The 23827-nt window shown below is 35.8% G+C and overlaps 2 protein-coding genes across 2 annotated transcripts in view; both read left to right on the top strand.

The window, feature by feature from the left end:
• Positions 1 to 615: 615 nt before the first annotated feature.
• LOC127647777 (uncharacterized) overlaps positions 616 to 23827 on the top strand; it is a 227109-nt gene continuing 203897 nt past the window's right edge. The window contains exons 1-6 of the mRNA XM_052132242.1: positions 616 to 703; positions 812 to 892; positions 973 to 1329; positions 9602 to 9700; positions 9903 to 10250; positions 11369 to 11728. Coding sequence (XP_051988202.1) covers positions 637 to 703; positions 812 to 892; positions 973 to 1329; positions 9602 to 9700; positions 9903 to 10250; positions 11369 to 11728 — 1312 coding nt within the window. The 5' untranslated portion in view covers positions 616 to 636. The remainder of the gene's footprint in view (positions 704 to 811; positions 893 to 972; positions 1330 to 9601; positions 9701 to 9902; positions 10251 to 11368; positions 11729 to 23827) is intronic.
• The window catches only part of LOC127647784 (uncharacterized), a 17413-nt gene continuing 7603 nt past the window's right edge, over positions 14018 to 23827 (top strand). The window contains exons 1-5 of the mRNA XM_052132256.1: positions 14018 to 14323; positions 17451 to 17585; positions 17776 to 17859; positions 18214 to 18312; positions 20632 to 20727. Coding sequence (XP_051988216.1) covers positions 14245 to 14323; positions 17451 to 17585; positions 17776 to 17859; positions 18214 to 18312; positions 20632 to 20727 — 493 coding nt within the window. The 5' untranslated portion in view covers positions 14018 to 14244. The remainder of the gene's footprint in view (positions 14324 to 17450; positions 17586 to 17775; positions 17860 to 18213; positions 18313 to 20631; positions 20728 to 23827) is intronic.

Genomic DNA, 23827 nt, shown 5'->3' with positions numbered 1-23827 from the left:
ATTAAGTTTTATGATTTGTTGAACGTTGGAATCTATTAATTATGTTTTCTAAAGCTGTGTGCATTTTCCAACATTTGCAATTAAACCACAAAGTAACTCAAACCCAAGTGTAGCAGTGATTTTACTGCATTTAACAAGCATGTCTAACAACATCCATTGATTTCAAATATGTTTCATAAAATGAACTTTACACAGTGTGTGCTAGCTGTGAACATAATACTTGATGGCTCTGGAAATGTTTAATCTGATTATATTACCTGACTTACCCCAGTGTTTTCTCCATGAAAAGGAAAGTAAATCTCTGTATAGACACCTCATGAGCATTTGTACGATTTACAGTAGAGATGACAATTGTTTCATCTGAAGTTTTATATGAAGATGTACCAATTGATTATTATCTCACTTCTGCTGGTGAACTCTGATGGTATGTATAAACCATTTACACTTTGAGTTACAACATTTTCTTTTTGTAGGTATAGTTTCTTATTCATAGATTGTAGAATGTTTCAAAATTTCAGACAACTCGCTTACATTTTCTGTCTTTCAGGCTTTCAGGTGCGAGGTCCCTCTGGTCCTCTAGTGGTTCCTCTGGGAGGTTCAGTGGTTTTGCCTTGTTATGTCGACAAACCCTTAACAATGGAGGGTCTGGAGGTGGAATGGAGAAGATCAGACTCAGAGACTCTGATTCATCTGTATCAAGATGGTGAGAGTCGACCAGAGGTCCAGCAGCAGGATTGTCATGATAGAGCTCATTTCTTTACTGACCAGATTCAACATGGAAACTTCTCCCTCCTGTTGATCAATGTGACAGCTGAAGATGAGGGAGAATACAGATGTAAAGTTTTCAGTGGGCAGGATTCTGGTGAAACTGTGGTCGAAATAAAACGTGTTGGTAAGAATCTCGTTGAGGTGCATATTAACATTGAATAATAAAATTGTACGCTGTATATTTGCAACTGTTCCTTTTTATAGAGCGTTTGATAGTCTCGGGATCAGATCACTCCATATCTGCGTATGCGGGTGAAGACGTCACTCTGAACTGCTCTGTGGACTCTCACATCACACCTGAAGAGATTGAAGAGCTTTCATGGAAGAAAACAGATAAAGATGGAGATATTCTGGTCCTGCTCTACCAAAACAATGAACCTTTACCCGAATCATCACATGAGCAATACAGAGACAGAGTTGAGTTCTTCACTGATGAAATCTCCAAAGGAAACTTCTCTCTCAGACTGAAGAGTGTCAGAACTGAAGATAAAGGAGTTTATATGTGTCAAGTGTTTGCTGGAGGAGTTTCAGCCAACACAACTGTAGAACTGGAACAACTGGGTGAGTCACAGATAAATAAGAAAAACACATAAATGCAATAATTGAAGATTAAACTGATTTATGAGTTTTATACAGTTTAGTTGTTTAGTTGCATGTAAATTGAATTAGCATTATAAATGTGACAGTAACAGTTTGAGTTTGATCTTGTTCATTAACTGCTTCAGTTCTTCAGAAACTCTTTCAAAGTGAAGTCTGAATATTTACTCCTGTTTGTGGACAAAAAGCACCTCAGTCACCTCTAATGTGGGATAGTCCTGCTTTAGGGGTGTCTGTGTGTGTGTGTGTGTGTGTGTGTGTGTGTGTGTGTGTGTGTGTTGTGTGTGTGTGTGTCTGTGTTTTGGTCAATATTTTGTTTTCTATTAATATTGCAGGTGTGGCACTTTACATAAATACTTTTGGCCATGTGCATTTACAGATGTGTCAAACCCATTTTAAGTCAAGATCCTTTAACACAGGCTGATGTTTTATTTGTTAAATATTTCTGGGGCTTATAACTTTATGCCACTGTAAAAACCAATAAAACAAAAGAGAACACAAATAACTGATTAAATGTAATAAAACTGAGACCCAGTTGCAAGAAACACTTTTAGTAAAGAAAACTCTTTGTGACAAAACACTTACAATCATAATTAAGAGTTTTATTGTAAGGGATTACTTGTAACTGGTTCCATTTAGATTACAATTACATATATTAATCAAACAAGGACTCACTTCTGTCCACAAATGAGTTACTAGGAGTGCTACTTGGGTGTTGAGAGATGTGTTCCTTTGATGCTCTTCAGTTTGGAGATCCAAAATGTTTCCCAAATAAACAGAAAGTCTGAGGCACTCAAAAGGAATATAAGTTTAAAAAGCCTTTATTTAAACTTGGCTATCCATTAAAAAACATATGCCAACATGTTTCGGCCTCTTTGGCCTTCCTCAGGGCAAATTCAAAATGGCAGTCCGTAGACTGCATGCTATATATCTGCATGTGGTCACATGACCTAGAAGCACAGGTGCTCATCTGCACATATCACCTGATAGAGAGCAATTACAACAAGTTACTTTAGATAAGACAAGTCACATTTTCGCATCAGGATAGTTTAAAATATCAATATAAATAGATACATATAGCAAGATGTTACTTTATATAAGACAAGTTACAAAAAATATTACATTGTAAAACATATTATATTTCATTTCATGCTCTAAAATATGTGCAGTCTCTCTCTCTCTTTAGTGCTGCCTAACGGCGTGTGCGACTTCACGATGATATTGGTCCCGGTCTAGCACGGCGTGTAGAGTTTGTGCTGTTGATAATTGTAGCCATGTTTTGATGTTACTGAGCCATGTCATTTTTGGCCGTCCTGGTCGTTTTTCCCTTCGATTTCTCCTTCCAGGATTTGCTTTAATAGCTGGTATTTGTGGTCGTTTCGGGCAATGTGGCCTAGATAGTAACACTTCCTGCTAATGATGGTCTTCAGCAGTTGCCTATCAGTGCCCATATCCTGCAGAACTTGTTTATTGGTGATTTTGGCTGTCCATGGGATTTTCAGCATTCTTCGATACAGCCACATCTCGAAAGCTTCAAGCCTTTTTGTTGCTGCTGTCGTCAGTGTCCATGTCTCTACTCCGTACTGCAAAATTGACCAGATGTAGCATTTCAGTGTGTGCAGTTTCAGTGATGTACTCAAGTTGCGGTCTGCAAGGAGTGTTTTCCATCTAATAAATGCTTGCCTTGCTTGTTCAATTCTGCTCTTGATTTCGACTTCATGGTTCAACTGATCGTCAATGATTACACCGAGGTATTTAAATCGGTGTACTTGTTCCAATTTTTCATTGCCAAGCTTGATTGTTATTTAAGCTTGTAGTTCGGCTGACCTTCATAACCTTTGTTTTCTTTTTATTAATTCAGTAAGCCCCATATTTGACTCTCTGTGGCAACCTCGTCCAAGATTTGTTGTAGGCCTTGTTCGAATCGGCCAGCAGTGCAGTGTCGTCTGCATACCTGATGTTGTTGATGTATTGTCCATTGACTTTAATACCAATGTTTTTATCTGCTAGTGTTTGATCAAAAATCTGCTCCGAGTAGATGTTGAAAAGACTGGGTGAAAGTGGGCAGCCTTGTCGTACACCTTTTTGTATTGGTGTTGGGTCTGTCAATTCGTTGTCATATCGAAGTTGGGCTGTTTGCTTCCAATAAAGAGCAATGATGAAGTTGATGACGTTTTTATCTAGTCCCAGTTGTTTTAATAGAGCTGCTAGTCGGTCAGTGGTCTACTGAGTCAAAGGCTTTCTCGTAATCTATGAAGCAGATGTACACTTCTTTCTGATGTTCAGTAGCACCGCTGTAGTAGTATCTGTATACAGAAGATTGCTTCTCTTGTGCCTAGTCCTTTGCAGAAGCCAAACTGTGTGTTCTTCAATGTACTTTCGCATGTGGAGCGTATGCGCTGTTGGATCACCTTCAGGAAGACTTTTAGCACGTGGCTCATCAAGCTTATCAGTCTGTAGTCCTCGCATTTCCGGCTTGTTGCTTTCTTTGGTATGGCCACAAAGATGGATTGTAGCCAGTCGGATGGAATTTTATTGCCATTGTATATTTGATTGTACCAATTAGTCAGTTGTCGTATGTTGTTACTGTCTAATAGTTTGAGCAATTCTACATGGATTGTGTCGGGCCCGTACGCTTTGCCTGACTTAGCTGTTTTGATTGCATGTTCTACTTCTGATGTTAAAATGTGTAGAGCATCTTTCGACATCTGTTGGTCTTTTTCTGCAGGTGTTCTCGTGGAGCCATAGAGCTTGTGTATATAGTTTGTCCAGGTGTCCATTTTTACTTGTTTATTTAGGATTGGTTGGTTGTTGTCCGCATACAAGGTAGCTGTTGGGGCTGGTCTGTAGATGTTACCAGCTTCTTTGAGCTTCTTGTGCAGAGTAAAATTGTCATGTTTTTTTATTAGTTCTTCAATCTCGGAGCATTGTTCTTCCATCCACTTTTCTTTTGCCTGTCGGATTGCTTCTCTGATCTTCTGTTGCATTTGTTTGTACTTCTCCAAGTTGTTATTTTTGTACATTCTTCGTTTGCTCATTAGATCGAGAATACAATGTGTCATCCATCGTTGTTTCTTTTTCGTTGGCTGATGTCCCAGCATGACTTCTGTTGTTTCTGTGTGCATTGTTTGAACGACGCCAGTACTCCTGAACATCTGCTGTTTCCGTTGTTATTGAGCCGGATGCTATCGTTGAGATGTTGCTGTACTTGTCTTTTATCTGCGCTGTTCTTCAGTTTCTCCAGGTCTGCTCGTCTCGTCTTTGTACAATGTATTGATCGCAATTTGAGTCTTATTGTAGCTGTTACTGGGTTATGATCTGACGATATATCGGCTCCAGGGTAGGTTTTTGCTGTAATCACACTGGACTTAAACCTGATGTTAATTAGGATATAATCGATTTGGTTCCTGGCGATGTTGTTGTCGGAGTCTTGCGGCGAGGTCCACGTGTACAGTCGTCGAGGTGGTAATTGGAACCACGTGTTAGCAATACTGAAACGTTCTTCTTGGCAGAATTGAACCAGTCTGTCGCCTCGTCCATTTCTTGTTGCTAGTCCGTGTTCTCCGTCAATGTTCTGCATTCGACCGTGGCCCACCTTGGCATTGAAGTCGCCGAGGATTATAGTGATGTCTTGTTCTTCAGCGGCTTGGTTAGTTGCTCATAGAACGATTCGATTTCATGATCTTGTTTATCTGCTGTTGGAGCATAAACCTGTAGAATGTTCACGTTGACTTTGTTGCCTGCTAATTGTAGTAGTGCTATTCGTTCTGATACTGGGGTAAAGTTGTTGACTTTGTTCAGCTAATTTCTTGTGTACTATAAAGGCTGACACCGTATGTTTGTTTGGTGTTTTCTTCTCCTCCGGAGCAGAAGATGTGGTGTTCAGCTCGATATAAATTTTTTTGTTCCAGGCCATTTAGTTTCAGCTTAGACCGATTATGTTAATTTTATGTGCAGTCTCAGATGATGAATAATTTCACACTTTCTATATTTTACCACTTTCCACATCAAGATACAATTTGAAATATCAATATAGATAGATACATATAGCAAAGCATTGACATGTGCATATAGTCAGTTACAAGAAAGGAGAAAAATCCAATTCCAAGTTTAGACCAGGGTATTGATTAGCTTTTAAAGTATAAATCCAAAAGGATTCTCTTTGTAAACGTTTTTTGAGTCTATCTCCCCTCTTGGTGATATTTTAACATGTTCTATCCCAAAGATTTTTAGAGTCTCAGCTATTTCCGTGGTTAGCCTCTTTATAATGTAGAGCCATAGGATACTGGTGGTTGCTTGTTCTTATCGCATATTTATGCTCTGCTAATCTTTCTTTAAGTTTACGCTTAGTTCTTCCAATATAAAAACAGCCACAAGGACATTCAAGTCTATAGACAACGAATGAGGTATTGCAATTAATAAATGAGTGTATACTGTATTCGCGATTTGATGTCACATCTGTAAAAATATTGGTCTTGACCATATTGCTACAGTGATTACAGTTTCCACACTTATAGTCAACGTTTTTGCCCTATATAAACAATGCGACTCTGAATACCTTTTCTACAATAGTTACATATGAAGTGAATAAACTCTTCACATCTGGTAAAAAAACTCAACAGAATTACAATCTGTCAAAGGATGAAAAAGAAGCATTAAAGTGTCTGTCAACTAACAACGAAATCATCATCAAAAGAGCAGATAAAGGAGGAGCAGTGGTAGTGTGGGGCAGAGACCAATATATCACCGAGGCCATGCGTCAACTGGATAATCGTGAGTACTATCAGCCTTTACCATCTAATCCAATAGAACAAATTAAGAGTAAACTAGAGGAGATGCTTAAACATGCAAAAAGTGAAGACTGGATTTCTAAAAAAGAACATGATTTCCTACAATGTAAATGCCCAAGAATTGCTTCTTTTTACATGCTTCCGAAAATACACAAGAACTTGGAGAACCCTCCAGGAAGGCCAATCATAAGTGGCAATGGGTCAGTGACTGAACCGACATCCAAGTTTGTTGATTTCCATATTAAGCAATTTGTAATAGACTTGCCCTCCTTTATCCAAGACAGCACATTTGTGTTAAATAAGATCAAAGAAATGAAAAATATTGGTACTGCCTTTCTAGTGACGATGGACGTTGAGTCATTATATACAAACATTGATCACAAAGAAGGTTTAAAGGCATTGACACATTATTTGGAGAAGAGACCACCAGAACAGATGCCCCCAGCAGAGTTTATCTTGAAACTAACAGAATGGACACTAACTAACAATGTTTTCTCATTCCAAAACAAATTCTTTAAGCAGATAAAAGGTACAGCAATGGGAGCTTGCTTTGCACCAAATTATTTACATTTGTTTATGGGTCTCTGGGAAGAAACATTTGTCAATTCGAGTTTGAATGTATATGTTAATAAGATTGTATGGTGGGGTAGGTATATTGACGACGTTCTTCTTATATGGTCTGGGTCACAGCAAGAGCTGCTACAGTTTCATACATATCTTAATAACACTAATTCCAATTTGAAGCTGAGTCTAGAGTTCTCATTAACAAATATCAATTTCCTAGATCTGGAGATATCAAAAGATGACAAAGGTGAATTGCATACGTCCGTGTTTAGAAAACCCACTGATCGGAATACCATACTGAGGGCAGAAAGCTACCATCCATTCTGAAGACGTGTTTGATAAAAATGCTCAAGACATGGTTCAAAGGTTTAAGAAAAGAGGTTATAAACACAAGACCCTAGATATAGCCTATAATAGAGTTAAAGAAATTAGTAGAGAACAGCTATTGGTTAAAAAAACAGAGGCGACAACAAGAGTCAAACCAAGTTTATTTTGTTACACAATACAGTCGTCAAGCTAATAAGATAAAGCGAATAATCAAGAAGAATTGGGACATAATAAAAAGTGATACCGTTTTGAGAGATGTACTGCGGAGGTACCTACTATTACCTTTAAGCGAGCTCCTACTCTAAAAGATAGTCTTGTGAAAAGCTATATGCCTCCTCTACAGAATAAAACCTGGCTAGGCACAAAAAGAGGTAACTATAAGTGTGGAAACTGTAATCACTGTAGCAATATGGTCAAGACCAATATTTTTACAGATGTGACATCAAATCGTGAATACAGTATACACTCATTTATTAATTGCAATACCTCATTAGTTGTCTATAGACTTGAATGTCCTTGTGGCTGTTTTTATATTGGAAGAACTAAGCGTAAACTTAAAGAAAGATTAGCAGAGCATAAATATGCGATAAGAACAAGCAACCACCAGTATCCTATGGCTCTACATTATAAAGAGGCGAACCACGGAAGTAGCGAGACTCTAAAAATCTTTGGGATAGAACATGTTAAAATATCACCAAGAGGGAGATAGACTCAAAAAACGTTTACAAAGAGAATCCTTTTGGATTTATACTTTAAAAGCTAATCAATACCCTGGTCTAAACTTGGAATTGGATTTTTCTCCTTTCTTGTAACTGACTATATGCACATGTCAATGCTTTGCTATATGTATCTATCTATATTGATATTTCAAATTGTATCTTGATGTGGAAAGTGGTAAAATATAGAAAGTGTGAAATTATTCATCATCTGAGACTGCACATATTTTAGAGCATGAAATGAAATATAATATGTTTTACAATGTAATCTTTTTTGTAACTTGTCTTATATAAAGTAACCTCTTGCTATATGTATCTATTTATATTGATATTTTAAACTATCCTGATGCGAAAATGTGACTTGTCTTATCTAAAGTAACTTGTTGTAATTGCTCTCTATCAGGTGATATGTGCAGATGAGCACCTGTGCTTCTAGGTCATGTGACCACATGCAGATATATAGCATGCAGTCTACGGACTGCCATTTTGAATTTGCCCTGAGGAAGGCCAAAGAGGCCGAAACATGTTGGCATATGTTTTTTAATGGATAGCCAAGTTTAAATAAAGGCTTTTTAAACTTATATTCCTTTTGAGTGCCTCAGACCTTCTGTTTATTAAGGACTCAGCTTCTCTTTGGCTGAATAACTTTAAAAAAGACTGATCTAAAAAGCTTATAAAAGTAACTGTTTGACTAATTGTAATTACAGACTTGCTTCTCATACTCACATGAGCTGCTCTTGGTAATAATCATTACTGGAAATGAGGCGTGCACTAACACATCGTTGTTGTTTCCTGACAGGTGACATTTATGGGTAACACTTCATGTTTGTGTCCGCTAACATTAGTTACATAAAGTTAACATGAACTAACAATGAACAATACTTTTATGTTCATGTTAACATTAATTCCAACATATAGTAATAATACTGTACATGCATACAATTCAAAGTTATATATGTTAACATTAGTCAATGCATCATGAACTAACAATGAACAATTTATGTGTTTATAAATGAACATTAGATTAATAAATGCTGTATATTTGTTCAGTATTAGTTCATGATATCTAAAGCATTAACTAATGTTAACAAATAGAAACTTATTGTGAATTGTTATCTATTAATATGGAGCATAAGGCCGTGTTATAAGTGCTTTATTACATACTACATTACTACTACTCTTACGGTTTCTGTTATATCTGTGTATCAGAAACAGGGACAGTATGGATAGTATATCATTGTGAACACGGCCATAGATGAACAAGCGATGCCTGAATTCATACAGAAATACAGAAATACAGATAATTTAGAAGACAGAGAACAAAAACAATGCTGGACATTTACTATACTATAATGCTCACATAGGGTGCCAAACTAATGTTAACAAATAGTTTTTAATGGCACTTGTAATTCCACATTTCACCCTGAAATGAAAATCATTTTATCATTTAATCACCATCATGTTGTTCCAAACCTGTATGACTTTCTTTAGTTGGTGATACACTAAATGTGTTCTCTGTCACTGTCGATGCATCTTCCACCCTCACATTAAAAGTGAATGGTGACTGAGATTTACATTCTGCTCTGCTTCTCTGTTTTGCACATATTTCCCAAATGAATCACTTGCTGGCAGCTTTAAACACAACTGGATCTGTCACTCAAGTGTACAAGCAGATTTCCAGTTTTACAATCAAGTGCTCACTGTGTGAATACTGAAGTATGGACACTAAATGTTTGAGTGTGTTGTTCATTATTACTTCTGGTGGAAATTACATTTGAAAGGCAAAACTCATGAAGAGAAACACAAAATCTGTGGTGTTAACTGATATTTGTGTTTCAGGTTTGTCTGTTTTACACATAATGGTGTTGATTCTCTGTATCACTGCTGCTGGAGCTGCACTTGTGCTCTGTTTAATCTACTTCACATCGCAGAAAAAAGGTTTGTTCAAGAAGGATTTTCACATGTGCTGTAAATAAAGACCATTTGGAGCTGTAAAAATACAATATAATCAGTTGAATTTAGTCTCTATTTCTCTGTACACAGTGTAACAGTTTTTCCTAAATATTTTATCATGTAAAATTGCCTTTAATTTTGTCTTAGCAATTATTTCACATTAGAAATTAAATGTATAATCTTTCAGGGTTCATTGTGAAATATCGGGATCTCAGAAAAGTTCCTCTGGGACGTCCAGTGGTTCTGCCCTGTTTCATTGATCCTCATTTACTGAAGAAAGATCTGAAGGTGGAATGGAGAAGATCAGGAGATAAATCAGATTTAGTTTGTCAGTATCCAGATAATAAGAGTCGACCAGAGGACCAGCAGCAGGATTATCATGATAGAGCTCATTTCTTTACTGACCAGATTCAACATGGAAACTTCTCCCTCCTGTTGAACAATGTGAGATATAAAGATAAAGGAGAATACAGATGCACCGGTTACAGCAAATGGGGTTCTGTGTTTTCAGGCAGTGCAACGTTAAAAGACAAAGGTAAGTCAACATATAAAACCAAAAATCAATGATAAATAGTCTTGACTGATGCTTTTGTATAATTATATTATTTTGTTTTATATGTTACATTTGTGTTTTGTCGAGTGAGTTTAATTTCAGTTATTACGGTCATAAACTCCACTGAGGTGTTTCTACATTAACTAGTCCAATTCTTCAGTCAAAGAACAGTGTGAACATGTATTTGTGCTGCATCACTTGTGCTGTTACAGAGATCTAGATGTGTTATTTATACGAGTGTCTGTATGAGATAAACAGAAATATGTCTCATATCATCAATGAAGAGGACAGACACGTCAGAGTCATACAGAGAAACTGACAAACTGAATATCAACAATGTGTTTGTCAGTTTAATGCAGGATGAACATCATCATATGACTCATATTTAGTGAGGATAACAACATTTATTAAATCTGTTAAATCCAAAGACAAAATGAATTGTGTTTCTAGAACAAATAGTTCAGAAGGGAAAAGGAAGTGTCAGATGTTGCAGTGATTGTGTTCATGGACTCGCAGCTTCACTCTTTTTATCTATAAAGTCAAAAGCCCATAAACCGATTTATTTGACAGTTATTATAAGAACATCTTGAACTGTTGACAGCACTGAAGACTTTGAGAAATCACTGAACTTTCCAGAATCTGCTCAGTGACGGCATTAAATGTCACTATGTTGTTCTGCAGTTCTGTTCACTGCTGTGGACTCACACGACTGAAAACTGTTAATAAGAGAAAACTAACAAACACCTCTTAGTGTTGCTCACTTTCTGAACCTCTAATAAATAAAGAGTGTAAAATACCCATCATGCATCTGGATCTGCACCTCTTCAGTCAATGTAAATAATAATACAGATTTCAGATGATGCCTGAAATATTGAGGAAAATGTTCTTGTCATATTCAAAGTCAGTTTAGGTCTACAAAGACATTCAACTGAAATAATAAATAAAAATACTTTATTGAGTTTGTGTTTTCTCTCTTAACACGCCTCTAAATCTTAATCTTGTGTTTTTCCTCGAATATTTAATGTATAAAACGTTCTTCACTTTATTTGCCTGTAAACAAAAACATTTTATTTCACAATTTAAATCATTTGTTTTTTCAGGTTCATTTGCCGTGGTTGAACACACTTGTGAACTGGTTGTTCCTCTGGGAGGTTCAGTGGTTTTGCCCTGTTTAGTTGGTGAACCCTTACCAATGGAGGATCTGAAGGTGGAATGGAGAAGATCAGGAGATAAATCAGATTTAGTTTGTCAGTATCCAGATAATAAGAGTCGACCAGAGGACCAGCAGCAGGATTATCATGATAGAGCTCATTTCTTTACTGACCAGATTCAACATGGAAACTTCTCCCTCCTGTTGAACAATGTGACAGCTGAAGATGAGGGAAAATATGAATGTAAAGTTTTCAGACAACAGAGAAGTTTGTTTTCCGTCAGCACAGATTTGGTACCGAGACTACTTGGTAAGTCAACAATATGAAAAAAATCTTTTGTATCCTCAATCAACACAATGGTTTGATTTGGTTTTCTATAATATTGCAGCATATTTTCCACAATTGTTAGGAAACATTTCCAGAAACCCGTAACACATTTAAAACTATAAACACAAATAAGTTCAAACTCAATACAAACATAAAACATTTCTCAAACACTCTTATTAAAAATTTGATATTTTTTAAATCTAATTTAAGCTGCTTGAATTTAAAGTCAGGTTGAATATCCTGTAAATTAAGAGCTATCGATGAGGGGCGTAATGTCAATTACACAGAAAATAATTTAGACTCTCAATTATAAACTTTTAATTTCACAATAGAAGAAACAAGGCAAATTAAAGTCCGTAAACATAAACAAGTTAGCTTGAGACTGCTGTGATAGAATTGAGTTTTAACTCGTCTGTGTAAAGTTTTGTTTTTCTCCATCTGGACTCATTACACACAATAAAGATGATGTTTGCACAATATGGACAAGTGACAACTGTCTGTAAAACTGTTTACATTAATTAACACATCATCTCAAATTCATCCACGTCAGGGACGTGCTCAGACATTTTGGGGGGCTCAAGTGGAAAAAAAGGCACTTCTCATAATTATTTATTAAAATGTTTTTAAACAAAACGTTAAATATATGAACACATCTCTGACTTCCTCAGAAATATATGTGAATTCCCTCACACACACACAATTAATTCAAAGTCATTTTCTTCTTTTAAATAAACTTTATTGTTTTTATATTATCAGTTGTTTTGTATTTTTCTCTGTTTTTTATTGTGTTTATTTTTATCTCTAGATTCAGTCCTCCGTCTTCACGTGTTTCTGGCCTTTTGTCCAAATATCATCATGTTTTGTGCTTTTGTGTTCTGGGGTGTTTCTGAAGGTGAGTCTTTAAATTCATCTTCATTATTAAATGTGTGAGTTTTGTTTTCATGCGGGATGTTTTATTTTTCTATTTTTAAACATTTATATTCAGTCAAATGTGTTTGTTTCAGGATCTGTGAACGAGACAGTTTGTTGTTGTGCTCTTTATATTGTGAGACCTCTAATGTTGCTCTGGGCCGCTCCATATGTTACAGACTTCACAGGTAAATTATTTATTTCTGATTATTGTTTATCAGAGATCAGGAGATGAATCATAATATCAGGATGTGCAGACATCACATGATCTCTGTGTCAGTAATCTCAATTATATTTTCAGTGTTTCAGTGTTTTCTGTGATATTATATTTTCTGTTTTACAGGTCACATTAATAAACTGATTTTGGATCACAGTTATGTTGCAGAATATGTTTTTCTCTCAGCTGTTATTTATTCAGGTAAACAATCCAAACACAACAACAATAATTATCATGAACACAAAACAATTCACTTTAACAGTCAGTAAAAAACAAATAATTGTGACTGTCAGAACTGAAGTGATTTAATATTCATGATATTCTACATTATAAAACAATAATATTACACAAATACTTTAAAGGAATATTCCAGGTTCAATTCTAGTTAAACTCAATCAACAGCAGTTTTGGAAAATGTTGATTACCATAAAAATGCATTTATATTTGTCCCTCCTTTTCTTAAAGAACACAGAATTCTGGGTAACACTGAGGCATTTACAATGGAAGTAAACGGGACAAATCCATAAATGTTAAAATAATTACCATTTCAAAATTATAGCCACAAGATGTAAACAAAGTTCATGTTAATGTAATATGTGTGTAAATAAAAACACTTAAAAATGCTTTTTGAGTAAAGTTATGTCCAAATGTACAACTTTGTTGCCATGGCAATGCAACACCGTAAACCTTAAAGCGACCATGAAAACGATCATTTAAACATCATAAAGCTCAAATAAAAATGTGTTTCATCAGAACAATCAGTGCAAGTGCTTTTATTAAATTATAAGTGTCACATGTTGATTTAAATCCAAACTTTGGCCACATTCACTTCTATTGTAAGAGCCTCATTAACTCCAGTTTTGCATATTTGTAAAGAAAAGATTATTTGGAGTAATCAACATCATGCTTCATTGAGTTTAACTTCAGCTTTAACCCAGAATATTTATTTCATGTGTCGTGCTGCAGTTCATTCAGGATTTACATGAATGTGTTCATGTGTTCATCTGTGTTTATTTTCACTCTTATAAAATACATCCACTCATCTGTCATCAATCTGATCAATCAGCATTACATCTCACTCTGAAAACATCATGTTAGTCATGAATTATACACCCAAACAACCCCTAAATAACATCTCAGTGTTGTATCATGATGTCAGGTGTAATAAAAGCAGGTCAAAGGTCACAGGGTCAATGTCAGGAGCAGACAGTGATCTGAAACACTAAAGCACAGATTACTAGAGACAGTCATAAAAACATCTTAAATGAAAAGTGTGTTTAATGCTTCTGTATTTATATTTATATATACTGTAGTTTTATCTGCATCTTTCTTTCAGCTCTTTTAAAATCTTCCTTTGGAAAACTTCTGAATTATGCAGAGATTGAGAGAGTCAGTAATATCAGTCTTCTTTGGGATAATGTTTCTGTACTGCCTCTGTAAAATCATTTACAGTAAGTATTTCTGTATTATTCTGTTCATACATCATCATGTACCAGTGACATGTTGAGAAAATGATATTAAACCGTGTTTCTGTAGATCAGCAGTGTTTGATTCAGACACAGGAACATCAACAATCATTTATCAATTAAAGAGATGAAAATTCAGATGACATGTTAAAAGTCTGTCATCATTTACTCACTCTTGTGTTGGTTCAAACCCGTGTGACTTTCTGTCTTACATGAAAGAAAAGGAGATGTTAGGCTGAGTCACAGTGTCACGTTCCTGTGTTGTCTGCCTCGGGTTTTCTGTTTCACATGCCACTTTTCACGTTCCATGTCACGTTTTCCTTGTTGTCCGCCCCGTGTTTCATTGTCTGTGTAAACAAACTACATCTCCCATGGTTCCCGGCCCTCATCACCTCTGCCACAGCGTTATTGTCCGCACCTGTATATCGTTTGTTATCCTCCTGTGTCGCTGTATTTAACCCCGTTTGTTTCTCCATTCCCCTGTCGGTCTTTGATGTATGTGGACGCCTGTTATCCGTGCTCTCTGTCTTTGTTTACTTCCCGTTGAACCCTTTGTATGCCCTCCATGTTTCGTTAACCCTTTGTATGCCCTCCGTGTTTCATTAACCCTTTGTATGCCTTCCATGTTTCGTTAACCCTTTGTATGCCTTCCATGTTTCGTTAACCCTTTGTATGCCCTCCGTGTTTTGTTTTACCTTTTCCCATCGTGGATGTTTTCTTTGTTCGTGGTTTTTGTTATTCAATAAAGCTTCCGCTGCATGTAGATCCTCGTCCCGTGTCTGCCTTCACCGTCAATCGTGACACACAGTGAGAGGCCATGAATTATATATTATATTATATTATATTATATTACATATTTATTGTCTTGAATTGGTCATCAGGAATGAGGGTCATATTTTAAGAGCACTAAACGAAAGGAGCAAAAAATAATATTTTGATTAACTTAAAAAGTAAGTAACCTGATGCCTTAAAATTGAGTTTATTTAAAATAAAATGTTCCTTATATTGAAAATGTCCAGAGATAAAAATATTTCTTCATTTAATAATAAAGTTATTGTGTTTAATTTCCTGAACCCTCCTCGTGCAAAGTTCAGCATCTTTTGGAAATGTACAGAAAGTCAAATCCGGACGTTTAATTTACAATTTCTGAACATAAAACACTTCAATGTCAGTGTTTATAACTGTTCTTCCCGACCGCCGCCATAGTTTATTTGAACTATGATGATATTCACAAATGCAGAAGTGTGAAAATCAGGGTATTCTGTCCTGGCAGTTGTGTTAAAAGTTCTGACAGATAGTTTACAAGAATGAAGCTTCGTGACACGTCTTTCTTTGTCTTTAATGCACTCCACTTCACTATATCTTTTCTTTTGTAAAACTGAAAGAAACATAAACAAAAACACAAATTACAGAGTAATTCACAAATTTATATATTTTCACATTCACGTGCATTCATGTACACATTTAAATAACTGAACAAACAACCCGTCATTCATTACTTTGAATTGCATTTAACAATTTGCATTTGCATAAAGAAAAGTTTACAAAACCTTGTCAGAAATGCTACACATTAGCTAGTCCAAGCATTCATATCAGACCATCGATCAATTAACATTTCACTAAATGTTCAGCTTTCAAGTAAACTTGTACATAAGAGCGCTACACTTGTTTAAGCACAACAATTATAACTTACGGTCGTATCTACTCCAAGGACCGTTGAACGACGATGTGCACCAGAACACAGACGGAGAACTTTTTACAGACTTCCTGTTTCAATTCTATAAACAGGTGCAGTAACATTTTGCACCACTAGATGTCACAGTTGAACCACAGACTCAAATCAAGGACAGCTCAACAAAACTGACACGATTAAGCCCTATACAGAACACAGGGACTAAAACTTTATCGTTTTTCATTCGGAGCTAAATCTGTATTTTTTCGTTCCGGTTTTAGTGTTTCGAGGCGTCTTTCCAGAAGATTACCGGTTATAACGTAATAAAAGAACAGTTAAGGACATTATTTAGGGGGTAAATTGTGTTAATAAACATCATTAAATTAATCACTGCTGGAGTTTTGTCAGAGACAGATTCAGTTGAACATTTTATTTGTGTATTTAATATTTTAAACAGTAAAACTGCAACACTCATATTATATTTAATGGAGCGGTCAACACTAGAAGTGTGGCCTTCAGAAGAATCACTGAACATGTCAACAACACGCGTGTAATCAACATCATTAAACACACATGTGATCTAAACTCAACATATTCAATTGACAAGATTATAAAAATAAGCATGAATGATGTTTGTTCCGGTTTTCAATTCGTTCTGCAAAAAAAAAATAATTAAAATCCTTTTTCTGTTTTTGTTTTTGATATTTGAACCGTTTTTAGTCCCTGATTAAAGTGATTGTGTCGGTCTGGATGGAGGGACTTTTGCACTTCACTTCTACATGTTGATTTATATTAACAAATGTCATTAATTGATTGAAACAAAAGAAATTAAACAAATTATTTCTAAATTCAAATTTTACTTTAAACAAAATGAAAATCGAATTAAATTAATGATAATGTATTTCATATAAAATTTTCTGCCTGTTTTGCTGTAAATGACAATCTACAACAGACACAAAATTACCAAAACAAATTATACAGTAAATATAACTGTACATTTATTATTAATAATAATTCGTGTTTATTTTTAAAGCACATTTACAGACGTTGAACCAAAGTGCAAGTGAAGAATAATAATTAAAATAGTAATAAATAAATAAATCAGATTAGAAAGGTCATAAATAAAAAGGAATAACAGGAGAAAAGCAAGAATAGTAAAAGCAGAAACAATAAATCACAGTAAAAAAGGTAAAATATTAATTGAAATGATCTGTGCATAAATTTACTGATTTCCATCAGTTTCATCAAACCCCAAAACTTTAAAGAAGTGACGCTCATGTAATATATGTTATAATAAACATCACAGACATGATTTATTCATCTGAATTCATCTGCTCTTGTTTATTAACACATTCAATTATTATTATAAACTCTCATTATAATAACTGAAAACTGAATCAAACATTTGGATCCTAAATATTGTAAATATTTCCCATATAGTTTTAGTTGCAGATATTGGAAAGAAAAGTGGACGGATAATTGACATATTTGACGTTGTGTCTGATATGATCTTTGAGTTTCTGCCAACATTACAATTCATTCTTCTGTTCTACATGTTTGGATCAGCGAGAGGAGGTGAGTCACATTTATTACTGATCTGGATTCATTTGCATTTGCTCTGTTCTTCACATTAATACCAAACATAGATAAAACATATTTGTAACGTTCATTGCTCCTAGTGCCACATTAAAACACTCATAATGAAATACTGTGAATCTGTTGTTGTCTGTAATCTTCATTAATGTGATGACTCTCCTGCTTTTAGGACTTTTCATTGTTGTGCTTTTACCAATGATGCTAACAATGACAAATGACACAATGTTTTATAGATGCTACTACAGGCTCCGCTGTAAGTATTTAATGATTTCTGATCTCTGTTAAAACTGCATCAATAACTCAGTAAATGATCATTGTTATGAACTATTAAAAATGATTCTGTCATTATCAGTCATCATGAATTTATGGCACTCGTCACCTTTTATGGTTGACCGTGTGAATAAGAGTAAATAGTTTTTAAGAGAAATGAATCTCCAGTTCTTCACTGATCTCAGTCTTGATCTGATCTGGGGTCAGTTGTGAGATGTTTTCTCTGTTATCTGATCATCATTGTCTTCAATTCACTTTTAAACCCTGATCAGCTTCATTTCTGTTAGTATGAAGAGTTTAATGAAGGAAAACTTTCTCACACTTTCATCTCTTTCAGGTTCACTTTCGGTCAGAAGAACAGTGCAGTTAATATTAATGTTAGTGATGAATGCAGTGATGATGGGTTTACTCATCATGACACTGGAAACTGAAACAGGTATGATCATTATTACACAGATAATATGAGAATATATTCATAATACACTGTATTTCACAGATAATATGAGAATATAATCATAATACACTGTGTATTTTTAGTATATGATCATGATATTGTTTCGGGATGAGCAAGACACGGACACAGTGGGTGTGTTGACAAGTTTCGGAGAGGCATTTATTGGAAATAATAATAAACGTAAAATGTCCATAAAAGGGGAAAATAAAGTGTCCAGGGAAATAGGTTCGTAATAAAGGGGGAATCTGACATCCTCGCGGTGAGACGGGGAAGGGTGGGGTAGTGTCTATGGGATGGCCCGGGTATGAGCTGGGTCGGCAACACACGCTCCCCTCTTGGGTCCACAGTCGGGGCGGCGGTGTCTTTGGAGGCCCGCGGCAGGTGAGAGGCTGCGATGAGTGCATTTAATCCGTCCGGGGGTCCGAGGAGTGGGTCCGGCGGCACGTCCACTCGTCTGATCACTCCCTGCAGTTCGTATGTAACGTGACATGGGCCTGTACAGTAAACAGAAATGATTCTCAGACATCGAGATTTTAGAGTTGAACTAATTATTTCTGTTTCTCATAATTTGTCCTTGGCTGCATTATCAGTTTTTCCTTATTGGGACTTTAATCAAAGTTTGCGTAAGTGACGTGTTTGGGTGATTTGGCTATTGAAAATTTAACATTTTAATTTAATTCTGCTTAAATGAACGAAATGACTTGAATAAAGATTCGTTCATTTTGCTGAACGAGACTCAAAGATATGAAGACAAATAATGAACTGAACTCTGATTATAAACTCAGATTTTAATTCACATTTAGAATAAATTATGTAGTTAAGCACTTGAAATTGAAGTAATCGTTATCAATAACAATCAGCTGTAAAAGGGAAATATTGGTTTGGGATGTGCTGCGTTTGGAGAAATGTCTCGTGTCATCATAGAGAATACAGAATACATACAGTGAATAATAATGACAGCACAGATCTCTTAGTTTGAGATATTTCTGTTGTATTACAATCATGTACTGAGATCAGTTCAGCATTTGAATAAATCTGTAATCTTGAGTCTGACTGACAGAAGCTATAAGACACATTCAGTAGAGGAACAGATCATTGAGAGACATGTCTCATCAGAAACTGTATTAGCTGCAAACATGTACATTAATACATATCAAATACTCCTCAAATGTGCTCTTCATCCCGACCCTCGTCCCAATGAAACACCATCAATAAAATAAAACAATAAAAGAGTAAATAATAATAAAATCATGATGAAAAGAACAGTTGTCGTTCAGCTGTTATATATATATATATAATACCAGTCAATATAAAATCTTAGTAATGCGATGATATCAGACAATGATGCACAAATCATTTTAATAATGTATTAAATATTTAACCCTTAAACAATTTTGGTTCACAGAATCATTTTAAGTTTGATTTATGTCTGCAAAGATAAAAACATTTTGCTGAGAGATATTCAAGATATATTCTTTGTAAAACAAGTTCATGTCTTAATAAATAATGTTTGTTCATGGTGCAGCATCTAATCTTTGTGACATTTACAGTCTTATCTCTAATGATACAGTTTCTCGTGCAGATAAACGCAGTAATCACGTGTCTGGATGGGGAAATGAATATGGTAATTGTATGCAAATGAGGATATGCAGGTGTTGCACACGGCATATGTGGTTATTTTGAGGAGGATTTATTATGTATTACGTACGTGCAGTTTTATAAATCAGATTTTTTTTTGGTGCATACTCAAAATCTGCCTTTTGAAGTATTCACAAAGAAAGACGCACTTTAAGGAAGAAATCAAAGCAGAGTTTTATACGTGAGGCCCCTGGACCTGACACTGAACATCGAGAGGTGACATGGAATATGACGCATGAGGTGCAACAGTATCAACCAGCAACCTCAACACTGACACTGACACGTGCGTTTCAAAGACAGCGGTGATGAAGCATTATTCACATTATTCACATTATTCACATCAGGTGCGCTTCATCACCGCTGTCAGAATGAGGCTTATTAATTATGCATCTCTTCTCCTGTCCTGCCCAAATCCCGTCCTGAGTCTGAAAGTCCCGAAGAGTTGGGGTGAGGATGATGAGAGGGAGGGGCGGATCATTCGCCACAATATATAAAACACTGTTGAGTTTATGGAGATGTGTTTCATTTTATGGACACTGTATATAATTAAGTTAAAGGCACAAAAAATCCATTAAATCAAAAAATTAAATATAAATTTTTGATTATAAATAAGAAACTTATTGAAAATGTAATGAAGAGATTTGCTTCTTTTATTTTTTACAGATCCTATTGGATGGGCCTGTGTGATTGTGTTTCTGCAAATACTCTGGACAGTTATGAAGATGACAGATAGCTATTATTATTTTTCAATTTCTCGAGGTACAGTATTGATGATCTACTGTGATTATCTTCTCTGAGTGATGTTTTATTCCTTCAGTGTGTCAGTATGAGTACATGTACAGTTAAAGAGTGATTCATTCAGTGTGTCAGTATGAGTGCATGTACAGTTAAAGAGTGATTCATTCAGTGTGTCAGTATGAGTGCATGTACAGTTAAAGAGTGATTCATTCAGTGTGTCAGTATGAGTGCATGTACAGTTAAAGAGTGATTCATTCAGTGTGTCAGTATGAGTGCATGTACAGTTAAAGAGTGATTCATTCAGTGTGTCAGTATGAGTGCATGTACAGTTAAAGAGTGATTCCTTCAGTGTGTCAGTATGAGTGCATGTACAGTTAAAGAGTGATTCATTCAGTGTGTCAGTATGAGTGCATGTACAGTTAAAGAGTGATTCATTCAGTGTGTCAGTATGAGTGCATGTACAGTTAAAGAGTGATTCATTCAGTGTGTCAGTATGAGTGCATGTACAGTTAAAGAGTGATTCATTCAGTGTGTCAGTATGAGTGCATGTACAGTTAAAGAGTGATTCCTTCAGTGTGTCAGTATGAGTGCATGTACAGTTAAAGAGTGATTCCTTCAGTGTGTCAGTATGAGTGCATGTACAGTTAAAGAGTGATTCCTTCAGTGTGTCAGTATGAGTGCATGTACAGTTAAAGAGTGATTCCTTCAGTGTGTCAGTATGAGTGCATGTACAGTTAAAGAGTGATTCCTTCAGTGTGTCAGTATGAGTGCATGTACAGTTAAAGAGTGATTCCTTCAGTGTGTCAGTATGAGTGCATGTACAGTTAAAGAGTGATTCCTTCAGTGTGTCAGTATGAGTGCATGTACAGTTAAAGAGTGATTCCTTCAGTGTGTCAGTATGAGTGCATGTACAGTTAAAGAGTGATTCCTTCAGTGTGTCAGTATGAGTGCATGTACAGTTAAAGAGTGATTCATTCAGTGTGTCAGTATGAGTGCATGTACAGTTAAAGAGTGATTCATTCAGTGTGTCAGTATGAGTGCATGTACAGTTAAAGAGTGATTCATTCAGTGTGTCAGTATGAGTGCATGTACAGTTAAAGAGTGATTCATTCAGTGTGTCAGTATGAGTGCATGTACAGTTAAAGAGTGATTCATTCAGTGTGTCAGTATGAGTGCATGTACAGTTAAAGAGTGATTCATTCAGTGTGTCAGTATGAGTGCATGTACAGTTAAAGAGTGATTCATTCAGTGTGTCAGTATGAGTGCATGTACAGTTAAAGAGTGATTCATTCAGTGTGTCAGTATGAGTGCATGTACAGTTAAAGAGTGATTCATTCAGTGTGTCAGTATGAGTGCATGTACAGTTAAAGAGTGATTCATTCAGTGTGTCAGTATGAGTGCATGTACAGTTAAAGAGTGATTCATTCAGTGTGTCAGTATGAGTGCATGTACAGTTAAAGAGTGATTCATTCAGTGTGTCAGTATGAGTGCATGTACAGTTAAAGAGTGATTCATTCAGTGTGTCAGTATGAGTGCATGTACAGTTAAAGAGTGATTCATTCAGTGTGTCAGTATGAGTGCATGTACAGTTAAAGAGTGATTCATTCAGTGTGTCAGTATGAGTGCATGTACAGTTAAAGAGTGATTCATTCAGTGTGTCGAGTATGAGTGCATGTACAGTTAAAGAGTGATTCATTCAGTGTGTCAGTATGAGTGCATGTACAGTTAAAGAGTGATTCATTCAGTGTGTCAGTATGAGTGCATGTACAGTTAAAGAGTGATTCATTCAGTGTGTCAGTATGAGTGCATGTACAGTTAAAGAGTGATTCATTCAGTGTGTCAGTATGAGTGCATGTACAGTTAAAGAGTGATTCATTCAGTGTGTCAGTATGAGTGCATGTACAGTTAAAGAGTGATTCATTCAGTGTGTCAGTATGAGTGCATGTACAGTTAAAGAGTGATTCATTCAGTGTGTCAGTATGAGTGCATGTACAGTTAAAGAGTGATTCATTCAGTGTGTCAGTATGAGTGCATGTACAGTTAAAGAGTGATTCATTCAGTGTGTCAGTATGAGTGCATGTACAGTTAAAGAGTGATTCATTCAGTGTGTCAGTATGAGTGCATGTACAGTTAAAGAGTGATTCATTCAGTGTGTCAGTATGAGTGCATGTACAGTTAAAGAGTGATTCATTCAGTGTGTCAGTATGAGTGCATGTACAGTTAAAGAGTGATTCATTCAGTGTGTCAGTATGAGTGCATGTACAGTTAAAGAGTGATTCATTCAGTGTGTCAGTATGAGTGCATGTACAGTTAAAGAGTGATTCATTCAGTGTGTCAGTATGAGTGCATGTACAGTTAAAGAGTGATTCATTCAGTGTGTCAGTATGAGTGCATGTACAGTTAAAGAGTGATTCATTCAGTGTGTCAGTATGAGTGCATGTACAGTTAAAGAGTGATTCATTCAGTGTGTCAGTATGAGTGCATGTACAGTTAAAGAGTGATTCATTCAGTGTGTCAGTATGAGTGCATGTACAGTTAAAGAGTGATTCATTCAGTGTGTCAGTATGAGTGCATGTACAGTTAAAGAGTGATTCCTTCAGTGTGTCAGTATGAGTGCATGTACAGTTAAAGAGTGATTCCTTCAGTGTGTCAGTACGAGTGCATGTACAGTTAAAGAGTGATTCATTCAGTGTGTCAGTATGAGTGCATGTACAGTTAAAGAGTGATTCAGTCAGTGTGTCAGTACGAGTGCATGTACAGTTAAAGAGTGATTCATTCAGTGTGTCAGTATGAGTGCATGTACAGTTAAAGAGTGATTCAGTCAGTGTGTCAGTACGAGTGCATGTACAGTTAAAGAGTGATTCATTCAGTGTGTCAGTATGAGTGCATGTACAGTTAAAGAGTGATTCATTCAGTGTGTCAGTATGAGTGCATGTACAGTTAAAGAGTGATTCAGTCAGTGTGTCAGTACGAGTGCATGTACAGTTAAAGAGTGATTCATTCAGTGTGTCAGTACGAGTACATGTACAGTTAAAGAGTGATTCATTCAGTGTGTCAGTACGAGTACATGTACAGTTAAAGAGTGATTCATTCAGTGTGTCAGTACGAGTGCATGTACAGT

This window comes from Xyrauchen texanus, chromosome 8 (genome assembly GCF_025860055.1).
Source record: "Xyrauchen texanus isolate HMW12.3.18 chromosome 8, RBS_HiC_50CHRs, whole genome shotgun sequence".
NCBI lineage: Eukaryota > Metazoa > Chordata > Actinopteri > Cypriniformes > Catostomidae > Xyrauchen > Xyrauchen texanus.
Note: the sequence above shows the minus strand (reverse complement) of the source record. Positions and strands in the feature narration are given on the sequence as shown.